This window comes from Callorhinus ursinus, unplaced genomic scaffold (assembly GCF_003265705.2).
Source record: "Callorhinus ursinus isolate GAN/ISIS: 27379988/994484 unplaced genomic scaffold, GSC_fseal_2.0 scaffold51, whole genome shotgun sequence".
Classification (NCBI taxonomy): Eukaryota; Metazoa; Chordata; class Mammalia; order Carnivora; family Otariidae; genus Callorhinus; species Callorhinus ursinus.
Window position 1 is genome coordinate 1,136,236 of NW_027397113.1, and position 13,598 is coordinate 1,149,833.

Genomic DNA, 13,598 nt, shown 5'->3' on the forward strand with positions numbered 1-13,598 from the left:
ATTTGAGAGAGCGAGCGCGAGCACCCCGGAGCGGGGCGAGCGCGGAGCCGACGACGACGAGGGGAGGCGCCGGCTAGTGGTTCCTGGGGACAGAGCTGCATTTGGGGAAAAGCTGGGAAGTTCTGGGGGCGGACGGTGGGGCTGGGCGTGCGACCGCACGAATGGACTTCGGGCGACACAGCTGGGCGCCCGGCCCTGCGTCGGATGGGAGATGTTACGTGTTTTCCCGCAACGAGAGCGGAGTCATTAAAAACCAACCCACCCAGAGCCGATTCGCGGCAGTAGACGTCCAGCCCAAGTGAGGCCGGGCGGCAGGGCTCTCGTCTCGGGGTGCGGAAGAGCGCGCGTCGCCGACACGAGAGGGCGAAGGGGGAGTTCATTAAGTGAAGGTGCGAACCGGCAGAGAGCTCCAGGGCGGCGGGGGTCCCGGATGCGCCGCCCCTGAGGGCGCTCTTGCTGGGTCTTCTCCAGAAAACCGCCCCGGGAACTCCAGTCGGCCGGGTGTCACCACCGAGCGGCACGATATCTCGCCTGAGGTTGAAGACAGACGAGGTGGTCTTGTTGTGGTCGCTTATCTCCGGTTTCATGCTGCCCCGGCATTTCGGCAATTGCTGCGGAGACAGACCTCGTCCTGACACCGGTTTCAGGAAGTGGGGCAGGCTCCCCAGCCGGCTGTCTAGGTACGCTCCCTCGGGGCTCAGTCAAACTGAGAAAAGAGAACTTTTACTAGTTTCAAGACCTTCGGCAACACGACTTACTTAGCATTTCTGTGTCCTAATGAATGACGTTTCCTCCTAGAACGTGCATCGTGTGTCTGGGGGGACGCCAAAAGCGCTACTCCCTGTAACTGTTTCAAAGCCCAGACATCGGCCAGAGCGATGGGCAAGGGAAAAAATAAAAGGCATCCAAATTGGACGGAAGCAGCAAAACTCTCTGTTCAGAGATGTCACCATCTTACTGCAGAAAACCGTAGAGATGCCACCTGTCCTCTCTGGAACTAGTTAGAGCCAGGACAAGGGCCCAGGTGTCCTTCCTAAAACAATGATTGCTTGGGACCCTGGGGGCTTGGTGTGCAGTTGTCTAGCGCCGGTGCTCTGGAATGTGCCTACGATGGCTTCACCGGCTCACTCTCACCCAGTCCTTCCTTAGGTGTTGTCTATTGTGCTGGAAGACTCTTAAGGAAATCATGAGCTCCTTGTCCTTACAGGGAGGACAGACAACTCTTTGCACTATGAGGCACGTGTAAAGTGGGGGTTCAGGTCCCAGCAAGAGTAGAGGCAGGTAAAGGAGCAAAACCCAGAATTTCATGGAGTCCTTCAGGCTCCGCACCTCCGGGTGAAGCCCGGCTCAGGGTGTGTGTCCCCAGACAACCACAATTTCTGCTTTGCCAACCGGAGCGTGAGGTCCCCGTGCTGTGGCTGACAGCCCTGTTCCTGCTCAGCTGGAATTCAGGTTCCAACTGACTTTTCAGATTTAAAACAGTCTCCCCCATCTCTGAGAAAAAAAAAAGACAACCCTCAAAAAGAAAGTGTCGTCAGGTCGGCCTTATCATCTAGGACAGGACTTTGGGTTTTCTTGGTTTTGACACAGTTTGACAAGTCTTAGAAGAGGTGTGACAGCACATGGCGTTAGAAGTACTTAGAACCATAGAGAAGGTTTGAATTGACGAAAAACGGATGTGTCAAAAGTGAACACACACATCCACACCAAAGCGTGTACACAGACGTTCGTGGCATCTTTATTCACAACAGCCGAGAAGTGGATACAGGCCCGACGTCCTTCACAGGGGGCATGAATACGTAAAACGTGGCGCCACACACTACACAAGAGGTGGAGCAGTGTGGACAACGCCGATCCGTCTTTGGCCTCCGCCGTGTTCAGCGAGGATCGTTGACCGCTCGACGCCCCCGTCAGGGAGTCGCCCCGAGCAATCTGAGCAAACCGGGGAAGTGGCCGGCCCCGATTTCTGGTCTCAAAGTGCCTTCTCAGTCCGGGGGACATATCTTGCCTCCCGCTCCTGCCACAACACGGGGGCACCCGAAACATTACGTGAATGAAGCCAGACACAGAAGGACACCTGCTGTAGGAGTCTATTTACGGAAATGTGCCAGTAGGCCAATCCAGAGAGACAGAAATTTGGTATTTTCCGGGATCCGGGGCAAGGGGGGGAGGGGGGGGGGGGGGGCAGGCGGACAGAGCGAGGCGCTAGGATTGGAGGAACCGGGGGAGATTGTTTCATGAGTACTGGGGGGTCTTGAACGCCTGCAGCGGGTTTCCTCATCTGTGGAAGAGAGATGGGAACATTTGCTGCGGAGGCCTAAGCTGGGGTCAGAGGTCAGAGGACCTGCTCAGTGTATGGCACAGTCATGCCTACTGAGGCCCCTGGGCACACTACCCCCCGCCATCCCCCGACCCTCCTACGTACGACGTTGTCCAGGGCAAGGGCCCCGAACGCAGGGAGGGAGCCGGCAACTGCCTGTTGCCCCCACGCACGGGGGCTCCTCGGGGGACCTCCCAGTGCTGCCCGGACCCGCTTGCTTCTCCTGAAAGTTCCTGCTGCTGAGAGTCGCTGGGGATCCATCCAAGGAGATGAGAAGTCAGTGTGCGGTGACCGTCACCGTGTCCCTGGGCAAGTGCATCTCCTTCCTGCCCTGGGGTGCCGTGGGGGGGGGGCAGGGCGGGCCAGAGGCTCGTTGCCCCCTGGGGCACCCTGCACTCCCGTGCTGCAACCCTCCCAGCTGGGGCTGATGGCCATCGCGGCACATTTCAAGGGGGCCGGGAAGGGCAGTACTGGCTACGGGGATGGGAGGCGCAGCTCTGGGCACCCACATCACCCTAAAATATCACCACTGGTGTCTATATCCCCAAGAGTTCACCCAAAGGACCCAGAAATCCTGCCCGGGCTTGGACTATTTCCAAGTGCCCTGTGATGCCCTGGTCACCACCCATCTGGGCATTGGACCAGCTATTCCTGCGGGGTTATGCCCACCCACCTTTCTTTCCCTTGTTGATTTGGCAGAACTTTTGGCATACCAAGGACGTAAACAGAATTCTGGAGGTGATTCTGAGGCTGCTGTGGGGCATGGTGTTGGAGCTGGTGAGTCAGGCCACACGTGGGTGGTGCAGTGAGAGGAGGTGGCCCAGAGCTTCCTCTTAGAGCAACCAGCCCTGGTATCGAGACGTGGGAAGCTGGGACCCCGAGGGCACCCATTCTCCAACAGTGGGTGGCCTCTACAAGGGGGGTGGGGGGGCGGGGCCAGGGCCAGTCTGGGGGCACCGCTCTCCGGGGACGATCCAATCCTGGAGTCCATTCTGCCCAAGGCAGCCAGAGGGTCTGCAGTGGCAGCACCCACCTGCCCCTTCCTCTGCCCAGCCCGAGCGCCACCCTGTCCTGAAGCCCAGGGGCTGAGGCGGTGAGGCCCTGAGGGAGGGGGTGCCTGCACCCTGCCCCCCATCCTCCCCTGGATCCCTCCTCTCCATCCTCAGGGCCTCGGGTCCCTCCCGACAGCCGCCTGCTGGCATTGCATCTCTCCCTGGGAAGCCACCCCCCACATTGCCAGAAGTCCCCAAGAAGACAACACAGAGCGTGCGCGTGCTGTTTATTTCAAGGCCTGGGGCACAGACACGTCCCCACATTGCCGGCAGGGAACAAGAACGTGGATACAAAATCTGGAAAATGGGACGCTGGGTCCCGATGGCACCTCCCCCACATAGTTTTAAGGCTCAGGGTGTATCTACAGGTACATGTGCAGATGCTCGCGTACACACGCATGCACACACACACACACACACACACGCACATGGCGGCACTTGACACAGAAACAGGCGAGACGCCAGACGCTGCTTGCAGCCTGCCTAAAATATTGCAATTGCGTTTATTAAAAAAGTGTAAAACGGGAGGACCGTGCATCAGTCCCAGCAAAGTGGCAAACCTGGGCTTCCCTATCCCAGGGAGTGCTGGGGCCCGTGCGGCCGCCCCCTGCGCACCCCTGCCCACGCACGCATAGCTGTGTCCACTCCCCTTGGCAGGCCCAGGCTGTGCAAGGTGAGGGTGGGTGCCATTGGTGTATCACGGGGCTCCCGTCCACACAGCACAGAAGCAGAGTAAAATCCAAATGTTCTCTCCACAGTAGCTCCAGTCTACCCTAGAGTCCGAGGGAGGCCCCTCTTAGCGCGACCCCGGCAGCATGGGAGGCTCTCAGGAAGGACAGCCCTGTGCATCAGGACAGAGGAGGCTCTGGGAACCTCTGGGACTTGCGGCTTGCTCACCCAAAGCTCCCCACTCACCCCTGCTGGGGAGTGACCGCGCAGTGCCTGGGCAGGCCGTCCACCCCCCCCTCCGGCACTCCCACGGGACAAGCGGCTGCTGGACCGGGAACGGGCAGGCAAGTTGACCAGGGGGGAGAGGCATGACGAAAGCTGCACTTGGCTTTAGCATTAAGGCCGGCACTGGGTGGAGGGTCCCACGGGGAAGGTCAGCACCTCCCCTGGAGGAGCCGGTGCGGCCCCCCAGGTCCCTCCGGCTGTCCCCCTGCCGCCGTGGGCCCGTCCGTCCACAGTGGTCACGCTCGCCAGCTCTCTCTGCCTCCCTGGGCTGGCTGAAAGTGCTTGGTGCCTGGGAGGGAGAGGTGGGGCTGGATGCCCACGCTGCCCCCAAAGGGCTCTCATTTGAGGATGAAGTTAATGAGCAGCTGACACGCCAGGAACACACAGAGCAGGAACCAGGATCGGGGGTGCTGCAGGAGGCCTGGCGCCGGCACCTGCCTAGCCCTTGCCGTGGAGCTCAGCATGGCTGAGAGGTGCCTGCAACGACAGGGGGGGAGAGTGGCTAAGCCAGGGTGGGGGTGCATCCCTACCTTCAATGGATGGCTTAGTGCGCAGGGGCCCCCAGGCGCAGATTCCAGGGAAAGGGGTTCATGGCTGGGGGAGCTGGGCCTCTTGTAGCCTCTTTTCCACTCGTGCTGTGACGGGCTGAGCTGGACCACCTTGCCCCAATAGTCCCATGTTGGAGTCCTGACCCAACAGGTCAGATGTGACTCTGTTTGGAGAAGGGGTCTTTAAGAAGCGATTCAGTTTAAGTGAGGTCACGGGAGTGAGCTCTAATCCAGTGTGACCGGGGTCCTTATAAGAAAAGGACATCAGGACACAGCCCCGCATGGAGGGATGACCCCGTGAGGACCCAGAGAGAGCACCGCTGTCCACCCACGAGAGAGGCTTCGGGGGAATCCAGCCCTGCCCACGCCTGCATCCCGGGCGTCGGACTCCTGGACTGGGGGACAGTGAACGTCTATTGCATAAGCCCCCGTCTGTAGACTATGTCAGGGCCACACCCAGGACACTCGTAACCTCGCCCTGACTGGCTGCACTGTGTGTCTGCAGAAACGTCTGGCTGTTCTCCTGGCTCCCTGCCTCGTGGCCAGCCTCCTCTGTGGTGCCAGGGGGCTGACTCACTCTGACTCAAGTGCGGCTGGGCCAGCCCATGCCTGGACTTCCAGCCCCCAGCTGCTTTTTCCCTGCACAGAGCTCAGGGACCAAGCATCGCTGGCTCATCCTGTTTAAACAAGACCCCCTACAGTGTGGCACCCCCAACTCCCCCCCGCAACCCCCCTACCGGCCTGCCCCGGGTAGAGCTGGCCACCTTCTTCCTGTCCTCCATCCATCAGACCCTCTGCAAACCACGGGGGTTCTAGTTCTGAGCGACGCACGGCCTCCCCGGCCTCAGCAGCTCCCTGGCCCCGTCCCCGGGAGCGACACTTACCTGTGCAGCTCCTGCTGGGCCTCCCGGATCGACAGGATGGCCTCGTGCAGTGCCTGCAGCCGCCGCGCCTCCTTCCCACACCGTGGGCACGGGCTCCTGCTGCCTGGGATGTCCGGCCACCGGTCACAGGACCCAGGGGACAGGGGGTGGAGGGAGAATCAAAGACGAGCCGGCATGTCCGGGGAGCCGCCACGCAGGGTCCCGGGGTCGTGCCCGGCTTGGGCCCCTGCCCCACCTCTTGGGAGCCTTCAGGTGAAGCTAACAACACGGGGAGTCGACGGACAGGCATAGAGGGAACCCCCAAGCTCAGCGGGCCTCTAATAAGCCCTGGGAGACAGAAATGGCAAGGCACAGCTCATGCACCTAGAGACGGGGACAAAGTCGGGGAGGAGCCGGCACACCCGTGAGGACAACAGGAGGCACAATCAGATGGTCATACGGAGAGACGGATACTGTCCAGCCCTGCCCCTTGCACCGCCCCTGCCAGCCAAAGGGGGTGCCGCACCGTCTGAGTGCAGGGCTGGGGACTGCTGCCCTCCGCACCCCTGGTCTGCCCCTGGGCTCGGGGAGGCGTGGAGGACCCTGGGAGGGCGGTCAAGGTGCAGCACACAGCTGCCCAGGGAAGGTGCTTCTCTGGCCTCTCCCACCCTGCAGAGTAGCCGGCCCAGGAGGGCTCACCGGGAATGAAGGTGCTGCCGTCCCCCTCCCCCTCGTCTTCCTCCTCCTCCTCCTCCTCCTCCTCCTCCTCCTCCTCCTCCTCCTCGTCTGAGAGCTCTGGGCAGGACTCGGGTGTGGAGCTGCTCTCAGTGACCTGGCTGTGGCCGGAGGGCTGGTCGCTGGCCTTGCGGAGCCGCCGGTCCGGGCCAGGCCCCTGGAGAAAGACGGAGCCACTGCAGCCGGGGGCTCACCCAGGTCCACCACAGCTGTGCCCGCGGGCACAGGACGTGCCGGCCTTGGGGACGGGGCTGCTCTAGAAGACGTGGCTGCGGGTGGTTCTGACTCCGGGGCCGTGACGGCAGGTCCCGTCCCACCGTGTGAGCTGACAGCTAGGCCGCCCCCAGTCCTGAGGCGACCTCTCCAGAGGGACCTCCGGTAGTTCCCCAGAGCACAGGAGTGGCTGCGTCGCGGCCGACTGGAGGGGCTGAGGGGGATGCGGGGGGCATCCAGGTGGGCAGGTGCCTGTGGAAGGGGTGGGGCTGCCCGGCCTGGGGGGCTACAGCGGGGGGGGGGGGGGGCGGGACACATGGGCAGTGAGATACTGTGACCCTTGCTTGCAGGGAAATTGGGGCCACTGGGCAAGAAGGGTCATGCCCGTTCTGCCCATGTGATCACTGGCCTCCCACCATGTGCAGGGGAGGCAGCTGCCCACACACGGAACCTATAGTACGGGGGGGGGAGGGGGGAACTGTCATCCTGTGGCCTCCGCCCACGTGGCACCAGGGAAGACACTCCAGGCTTCCTCACAAGTCGCACCCTGGTGTTTGTCTCCGGAAACCTCTTGCAGGCCTCCTGGAGCCTCCCCGCTTCCGGCCCTGCCTCCCCTCAGCATCCCTGCAAATGCAGCCTCCTCCTCCTCCTGGCTGAGCAAGCCCCCAGGCTGCCCTGAGCCTCAGCTTCCTCCTCTGCAGACTGGCACCGTGTGCTCTTGGCACCACGGAGGGCGGCTCCAGGGAGCAGGGGGCCCTGCTGGCAGGGGTGAGTGTGTGGGGGGCTACCGAAGGGGGAGGGGCAGACAGGTAAGGGTGAGGTTGGGAGAGACGGCCTCACCTACAGCCTGACAGTCCCTTCCTACTGCTGAGGTTGAGCCCGGGCAGGGACCCTGGGGGAGCTGACCTGGTGCCTGGGCCCCGGGCTGCCCAGGAAGGTGGTCTGGTGGGCCATGGTCTCCCGCCGCACTGTGTGCAAGACCCCATCTTGCTCAAACTGGGCGATGTCCTTCAGGGGGTCCCAGGGGCTACGGCTGGAGGGTCCAGAGGGCATCCGTTGGCAGGGGCAGTGGCCCTTGGGAGGAGGGGGCCCCATCTCGGCCTGTTCCCAGCAGTAGCCAGAGCCCCAGAGATGACCTACTGCCAGGGCCGGCCAGTGAGCCCCCACAGGAACCCCTCCTCCCCCATCACTCGCCCCTCCAGGGGAGCCCCCCACCGCCGCACTCACTCCTCATGCCGGTAGCGCCACTCCTGGGTGGCGGGGTCCAGCCGGAACAGCTGTGGTTTCCAGGGCACGAGGTTCTGCTGGCGCTCGCGGGTCCGCTGCCGCTGCATCTCCTCCAGTGAAGACTTCTCCTGCGTGGCCTTGTGCTGGTCGCCCTCGCCGATGGCCCTGGTGACATGCTGCCAGAGCCTGGGGGTGGGGCATGTGCTCTGAGCAGGTGATCTGGACGGTCCCACCCCCTGGGCGCCGGAGGGGAGGCTTAGAGAGCAACCTCCACTTGCTTGCCTCCAGGGACAGGGAGCTCACTCTCTCCTGGGGAGCCTGAGTGTCTTAGAGCGCCGGTGATTCAAAGTGAGGTGGTACTCCTCGACCCTGAGCTCATACCCCCACTGGCAGGGTACTCCCTGTGGAGCGGCTGGGCATCTGCTGTCCCCAGGCCTCACTCTCTCTCCCTCAGCTGCCCCAGCGGGACATGGTGTCTGTCACAGGGGGTCCCCTCTGGTCCCCCCTCCCTGCCAGGGACACCCCAGCTCACGCTCACTGCACGGCAACCCTGCCCATCCACACCAGGCCTGGGTCCAGGGGTCCGGCAGGTGCCCGCGGGCGCCTCACCTCTCCGACTCCAGCTCTGTCTGGTCTTCCAACAGCACCGTGTGCCTCTTCAGCCTCTGCCCCCGGACTTCCCCGCTCGGGTTCCAGAAGAGCTCCATGCTTCCTCGGCCCTCCTCCTTGAGGAACACTTCTCGGTCCTGCCCCAGATGGCCCAGGCAGGAACAGAGGGGTTGGCCCCGCAGCTGTTCCTATGCCCATGGGCCCACCTCTGCCTGCCCCGGACGGCAGCTCTTACCCAGTGCCCGCTGAGACGTGCCACGACCTCCTCCCCTGACGTGATCTTCCCCGAGATCTGGTTGATGCTGGTGCTGCCCCCAAAGAAAGGCTGTGGGGACACCCCGAGACAGGGCTGGTGAGGGGCCGGTGGCCTCCCCAGCACCCTGGCGCCCCGCAGTGAGCCAGGGAGGAGGAGGCCCCTTCCTCATGAGGTGCCAGCTCTCAGCCCCCGGGACGTGGGAGGCCAGCTAGGCTGAGACCCAAAGCTGGAAGCTGCCACACTCGCCCAACGCCTCAGCCTGAGCTCAGGGATGCAGGGGGCCTATGAGGCCTGTGTGCCCCATGGCTGGGAAGGGGTCTGGGCCTGTCCTGGCTCTGCTGTGTGGCCTGCAGGAGCCCCTTCCTCTCTCTGGGCCCTGGCTGTGCTATGGAGATGCCAAGAGCTGCCCCCTCCTGAGTGCACCTGCTCCAGAAACCATCCCTGGGGTGTGCTGCAGCTAGTGCTACCTTGAGCTTGAATTCCAGCTCAGCTTGAAAGTTGGTCTTCTCACACTCGACGGTCACTCTCCCGCCCAGCTCCATGGTCATGGTGCCATACAGGATCCCTGAAACAGTCTCCTGCTCAGTCCTGGCACTGCGTACCCACACAGCACCGCTGACCCTGAGGAGGCCAGTGTCAGAGCCTGGGGAGGAGGACAGGAGCCCCCGGGGGCAGAGTCCCTGGGACAGAGAAGAGCTGGTGGGGGCGGGAGGCAGAACCCGGCCCACGCATGTTTCCTCAGTGACCCTCTGCCCCTAGGGCCTCTGCCCCTGAGAGTTGCCCCGTCCGGGGACTGTCCCACCCTTGGCAGGTTCCTTCCTCCAGGACGCCCTTTCCAGGCTCCCAGGGGCCCCGCTGCCCCCATGAGACGCTCATTACCATCTGTCACTTGCTCTGTAGTTCGGGCCCCAAGGTGGGCTCCTCCATCTTCCCTGCTCGCTGCTGCGCCCAGGACTGGCCCGGCGTGTTTGTTTAAACTAATACATGCATTATACATATTTATTTAAGATTACACTCATCTATTTATTTGACAGAGAGAGAGCACAAGAGCAGGGGGGAGGGGCAAAGGGAGAAGCAGACTCCCCGCCGAGCAGGGAGCCCGATGCGGGACTCGATCCCAGGACCCCGGGATCACGACCTGAGCTGAAGGCAGATGCTTAACCGACTGAGCCACCCAGGCATCCCTAATACAAGTATTTTTTAGTTAATGAAAGAAAGAACGAATCTTCTGTTTCTTGCCATGTGGAGGATTTAATCTAACTAAAGAGAAGAGCTGTGTGTATTATAAAACACTTAGACGTGTGGGATAAAGTGAAAACATAAAAAAGACAAGCAGAAGGGAAAGAGCAGAAGGGCTGGGAGTGCCCCCAGATCCCACCAGTGCACAGGACGGGAGCCCCGTGCTCCTGCGTGCGGCTTGCCTGGGGAGCCATCCAGGATGCTCGCACCAAGTGGGAGAGGCAGCTGGAGGGCAGGGGGTGCGGGCATCGAGAGAGAGAGAGAGAGAGAGAGAGAGAGAGAGAGAGAGAGAGAGATGCCAGCTTTCTCTGACTACACCTGCTTTTGTAGTTTCGAACTTTGGATCCAGGTAAATACTGCATTTCCATAATTACCTACAAAATGAAATTACAAAAGCAACTGGGAGCAAAAGGAAGATGAAACAAAACAAAAAGGAAGTGGGTATCTGCCTGGTGGTGTGATCCTGGAGGGGGATTATTCCTGCCGAGTTTGCAAATCCCAGTGGGATATGCTTAGGACAAAGCAATCCCCAAAAGGAAATGGCTCAGGCTGTTTGCAGCCACGGCCTCTTGGGGGGAGGGCTGGTTAGTGTTACGTTACTCTGACTGTGTGTGTGAAGTGGCTAAGGAAGAGTAACCACAGCCCAGAGCAGTGTTGTTTACAAAGGGGCTTTCCCTCCAGGGTTGGGCGTGGTGAGGGGGGAAGCAAGGGGGGAGGGGGGAGACGGTTCAGCTGTCAGGCCAGTGGGTTACCAGACACCCGCCCTCTTGGATCCGGATTGGAAACCTGTAAATTTTAATCTTAAAAAAAAAAGAGGCTTATGTTTCTTTTACTGGAAAGTTCTAGAAACAATGACAAAACCACTCTTAAGAAGCAGATCTGGTTTGCGGTCTGTGACAGGAAGTGGGCGCTTCAAGTTGAAAACATTTTGTCAGACAACTTTCCGGGCTAGGAAGTCATCAAAGAGCCAGGGGGAAAGCTCAACAAAAAAGGACGAGAGCGTCCGCGCGCCGGCTGGGGCTCTGCCCTCCTGGGGGCAGGGGCCTCTCACCTTTACAGTGGGCGTAGGGCATGGTGAGGGTGTAGTCCTCTGCCAGGTTCAGGAAGGTGAGTGTGGCCTTGCCGTCCAGCAGGGCCGACAGCGAGTTCCCTGGAGAGATGGGGTGGTGGTGGGTGGGACCAGTGAGCAGATGCGGGACCTCAGGACCTGGGGGCCCACCCCCTAAGTCACACGGTCGGAGCTCCCTTCTAGCAGGTGCAAAGCATCCCCGGTCCCTCCAGCCAGGTGACCATGGGGCAGCTGGGCCTCTCACCTAAGCTGTGGGTCACTTCACCTCCCTGAAATTCAGATTCTGGAAAAGCGCCCCGACGCAGGGCGGACAAGGCTCGGCTCCCAGGGAGGGCTTCTGAGGCTGGAGGCTACATGCAAACCCGGCTCTGATTGTCAACCCCCCACCGTGGAACTTCTGTGGCCCCGGAACTGTTCCGCTCTGTGCTGACACAGGGACCACTAATCACGCATGGCCACACAGCACGTGTGATGTGGCCGGGCCAACTGCGCAGCGGTGTCTTACTTTGGATCAATCTAAAAGCCACACGTGGCTTGTGGCGCCTGTTCTCACCCACAAGCGGTGCCCTCCCTATGGCCCAGGGGTGGGGGTCCCGCAGGCTCTGCCTGGCTCCAGGTCCCTGACCCGGAGAGGTGGGGAGGGAGGTAAACCTGGCCACCGCATCTGGGGGCCCAGTCCTCCCCCCATCTCCCCCAGGCCCCGGGAGATCCCAGGGGAGGCCCGCCCCCCACTCACCGTAAAACCGGGACTTAGCCGCGATGCTGCCACTAATGCAGAAGCCGTCCTTCCGGTTGCTGACGTGGAAGGCGGACACGGGAGGATGGTGGGACACCTGTGGGCAGAGAGGCGCTCTGGAATGGCCCCAGGGGAGGAGAGAGCCCGGCTCCCTGATGAGAAGCCCCCTTCCCCCTGCCCCACCTCGTCCCTCCGGGCCGTTCGGCGTGGGGCCATTCCCACTCTCACGCCTGCTGCCTAGGGAAGCGGACACTGAGTCGTGGGCCTGGTAGCCATCTGGGGGGATGAGATGTACGGACCCCACCCAAGGAAACCCTTCCTGCTGTCACAGTGCTGGCCCTGCATCTCCTGGGGGAATCCTGATGGGCGGGGGGGGGGGGGGGGGTGGCGGCACCCGGAACGCGCACAGGGCTCAGACTCTGCCCGCCGAGGAGCCTGGTGTCCAGCCTGGGGGCGGCGGGGGCCTTGCCTGCTCCGCTATGTAGAAGGTGTGGCTGTTGGTCTGGGGATGGAACCAGCAGCAGCGGAAGGTCTCCCCCAGGATGGGGTTGTAGGGCTTCTTGATCCCCTGCAAGCAACGAATGGAAAGCTCATGTGAGGAATGGGTGGGCCACGGACCCACATGGGATGGAGTGTGGACCAAGGGCCAATGTGGGGGACTGGCTGCCCACTGCCCACACCCCCAGGAGCCCACAGGGAGGCAGTCTCTAGACGGGAGGGCCTGGTTTGCCACCAGCACCTGGGGACTGCACCCCACTGTGCTCTGGGGAGAACATGCTTTGCCCATGGTTCACATTCCGAGGGGCAGCCTATGAGATGTCCTGTCTGGTTCTTGGCTCCCAGGGGGACCTGAGACCCTCCCCAGGTCGTGCTGTCCCTGGACTTTGGACGGAACTGGTGCACAATCTGCTCAAGGCCCCGGTGGCTTCTACTGACCGTTTCATAAAATCCCAAATCCCGCAGGTCTGCTCCCCTGTCCCCTGCCTCCCCTTCGGCCCCACTCACCACCTTTCTGCTCCCCAAAAGGCCCAAGTTCATCCCCACTCAGGAGAGCCCTCCTTCTGGGGCTCAGACGCCCTGATCTGGTCGGGAGCAGCCGGCTGACCCTTCATGCCACCCGCCAGGTGCATCACTTCCAGCTGCGTGGGTGCGTGTTGTGTGTGTGTGCGCGCTTCCCCCTGGAGACGAGGCTCTGTGAGCACTCAGTGCCTGCAGATGCCCGGGGAGGACACCTGCCGCTGCCCTTGTGAGCCGCGTCTGCGCTCGGGCCTAAGTGTGACTCTGGGCCCGTCGCTCGCCCACCCCTGCCCGCCCCCCGGGCCTCAGTTCCCCACATGCACGGTGAAGTGGAAACAGAATGATGCTTTCACACTCACACGGCGGGGAACCCCGGGCGCCCCAGCAGCCAGGGGAGGGGGCGGGGCTGCGGGACCCTCCGGTCACTCCCTCCCCCTCCCCCCAGCACCCTGTGCTCAGCAGAGCCTGAGTTTCGGGTTCTCAAAAAGGTTTCTATGACTACAAGACACACCATGAAAACCACAGGTCCCAGGGGCTCCTCCAGGTGCAGGGTCGAGAGCCCCTTTCCCAGCACCGCTGTGTGTGGTCGCTCTTTCTCTGGGGTGTGGAAGTCCCGCCTGGGCCCTGCAGGGAACTGGGACCACCCCTGTGGGCCTGGCCTGGCTAGGAGGTCCCTGGGTGGTAGGTCAGGGTGCTGCCCCCATCTCTGAGGACCGGGGGCCACAGTGGGGACCGTGTGGGGTCAGGGTGGCCCCAGGCT

The 13,598-nt window shown here is 62.1% G+C and overlaps 1 protein-coding gene and 1 long non-coding RNA gene across 3 annotated transcripts in view; one reads left to right on the forward strand and one right to left on the reverse strand.

Annotated features, from left to right (window-relative positions):
• Positions 1–371: 371 nt before the first annotated feature.
• LOC112829186 (uncharacterized) lies at positions 372–11,081 on the forward strand. Of its 2 annotated transcripts, XR_012375440.1 has the most exons (5): positions 372–2,139; positions 3,020–3,097; positions 3,487–7,457; positions 7,893–10,088; positions 10,433–11,081. It is a non-coding gene; the product is annotated as an uncharacterized lncRNA (long non-coding RNA). The 2 variants fall into 2 exon arrangements; XR_003209672.2 differs by lacking the exon at positions 10,433–11,081 and having other exon boundaries at positions 4,131–7,457; positions 7,893–9,779.
• OSBPL5 (oxysterol binding protein like 5) overlaps positions 4,665–13,598 on the reverse strand; it is a 50,625-nt gene continuing 41,691 nt past the window's right edge. The window contains exons 12-22 of the mRNA XM_073883333.1: positions 12,291–12,389; positions 11,822–11,918; positions 11,068–11,166; positions 9,245–9,342; positions 8,757–8,846; positions 8,522–8,658; positions 7,913–8,098; positions 7,592–7,718; positions 6,367–6,629; positions 5,759–5,857; positions 4,665–4,803 (exon numbers count right to left, since the gene is read on the reverse strand). Of these exons, the coding sequence (XP_073739434.1) occupies positions 4,665–4,803; positions 5,759–5,857; positions 6,367–6,629; positions 7,592–7,718; positions 7,913–8,098; positions 8,522–8,658; positions 8,757–8,846; positions 9,245–9,342; positions 11,068–11,166; positions 11,822–11,918; positions 12,291–12,389 (1,434 nt within the window). The remainder of the gene's footprint in view (positions 4,804–5,758; positions 5,858–6,366; positions 6,630–7,591; positions 7,719–7,912; positions 8,099–8,521; positions 8,659–8,756; positions 8,847–9,244; positions 9,343–11,067; positions 11,167–11,821; positions 11,919–12,290; positions 12,390–13,598) is intronic.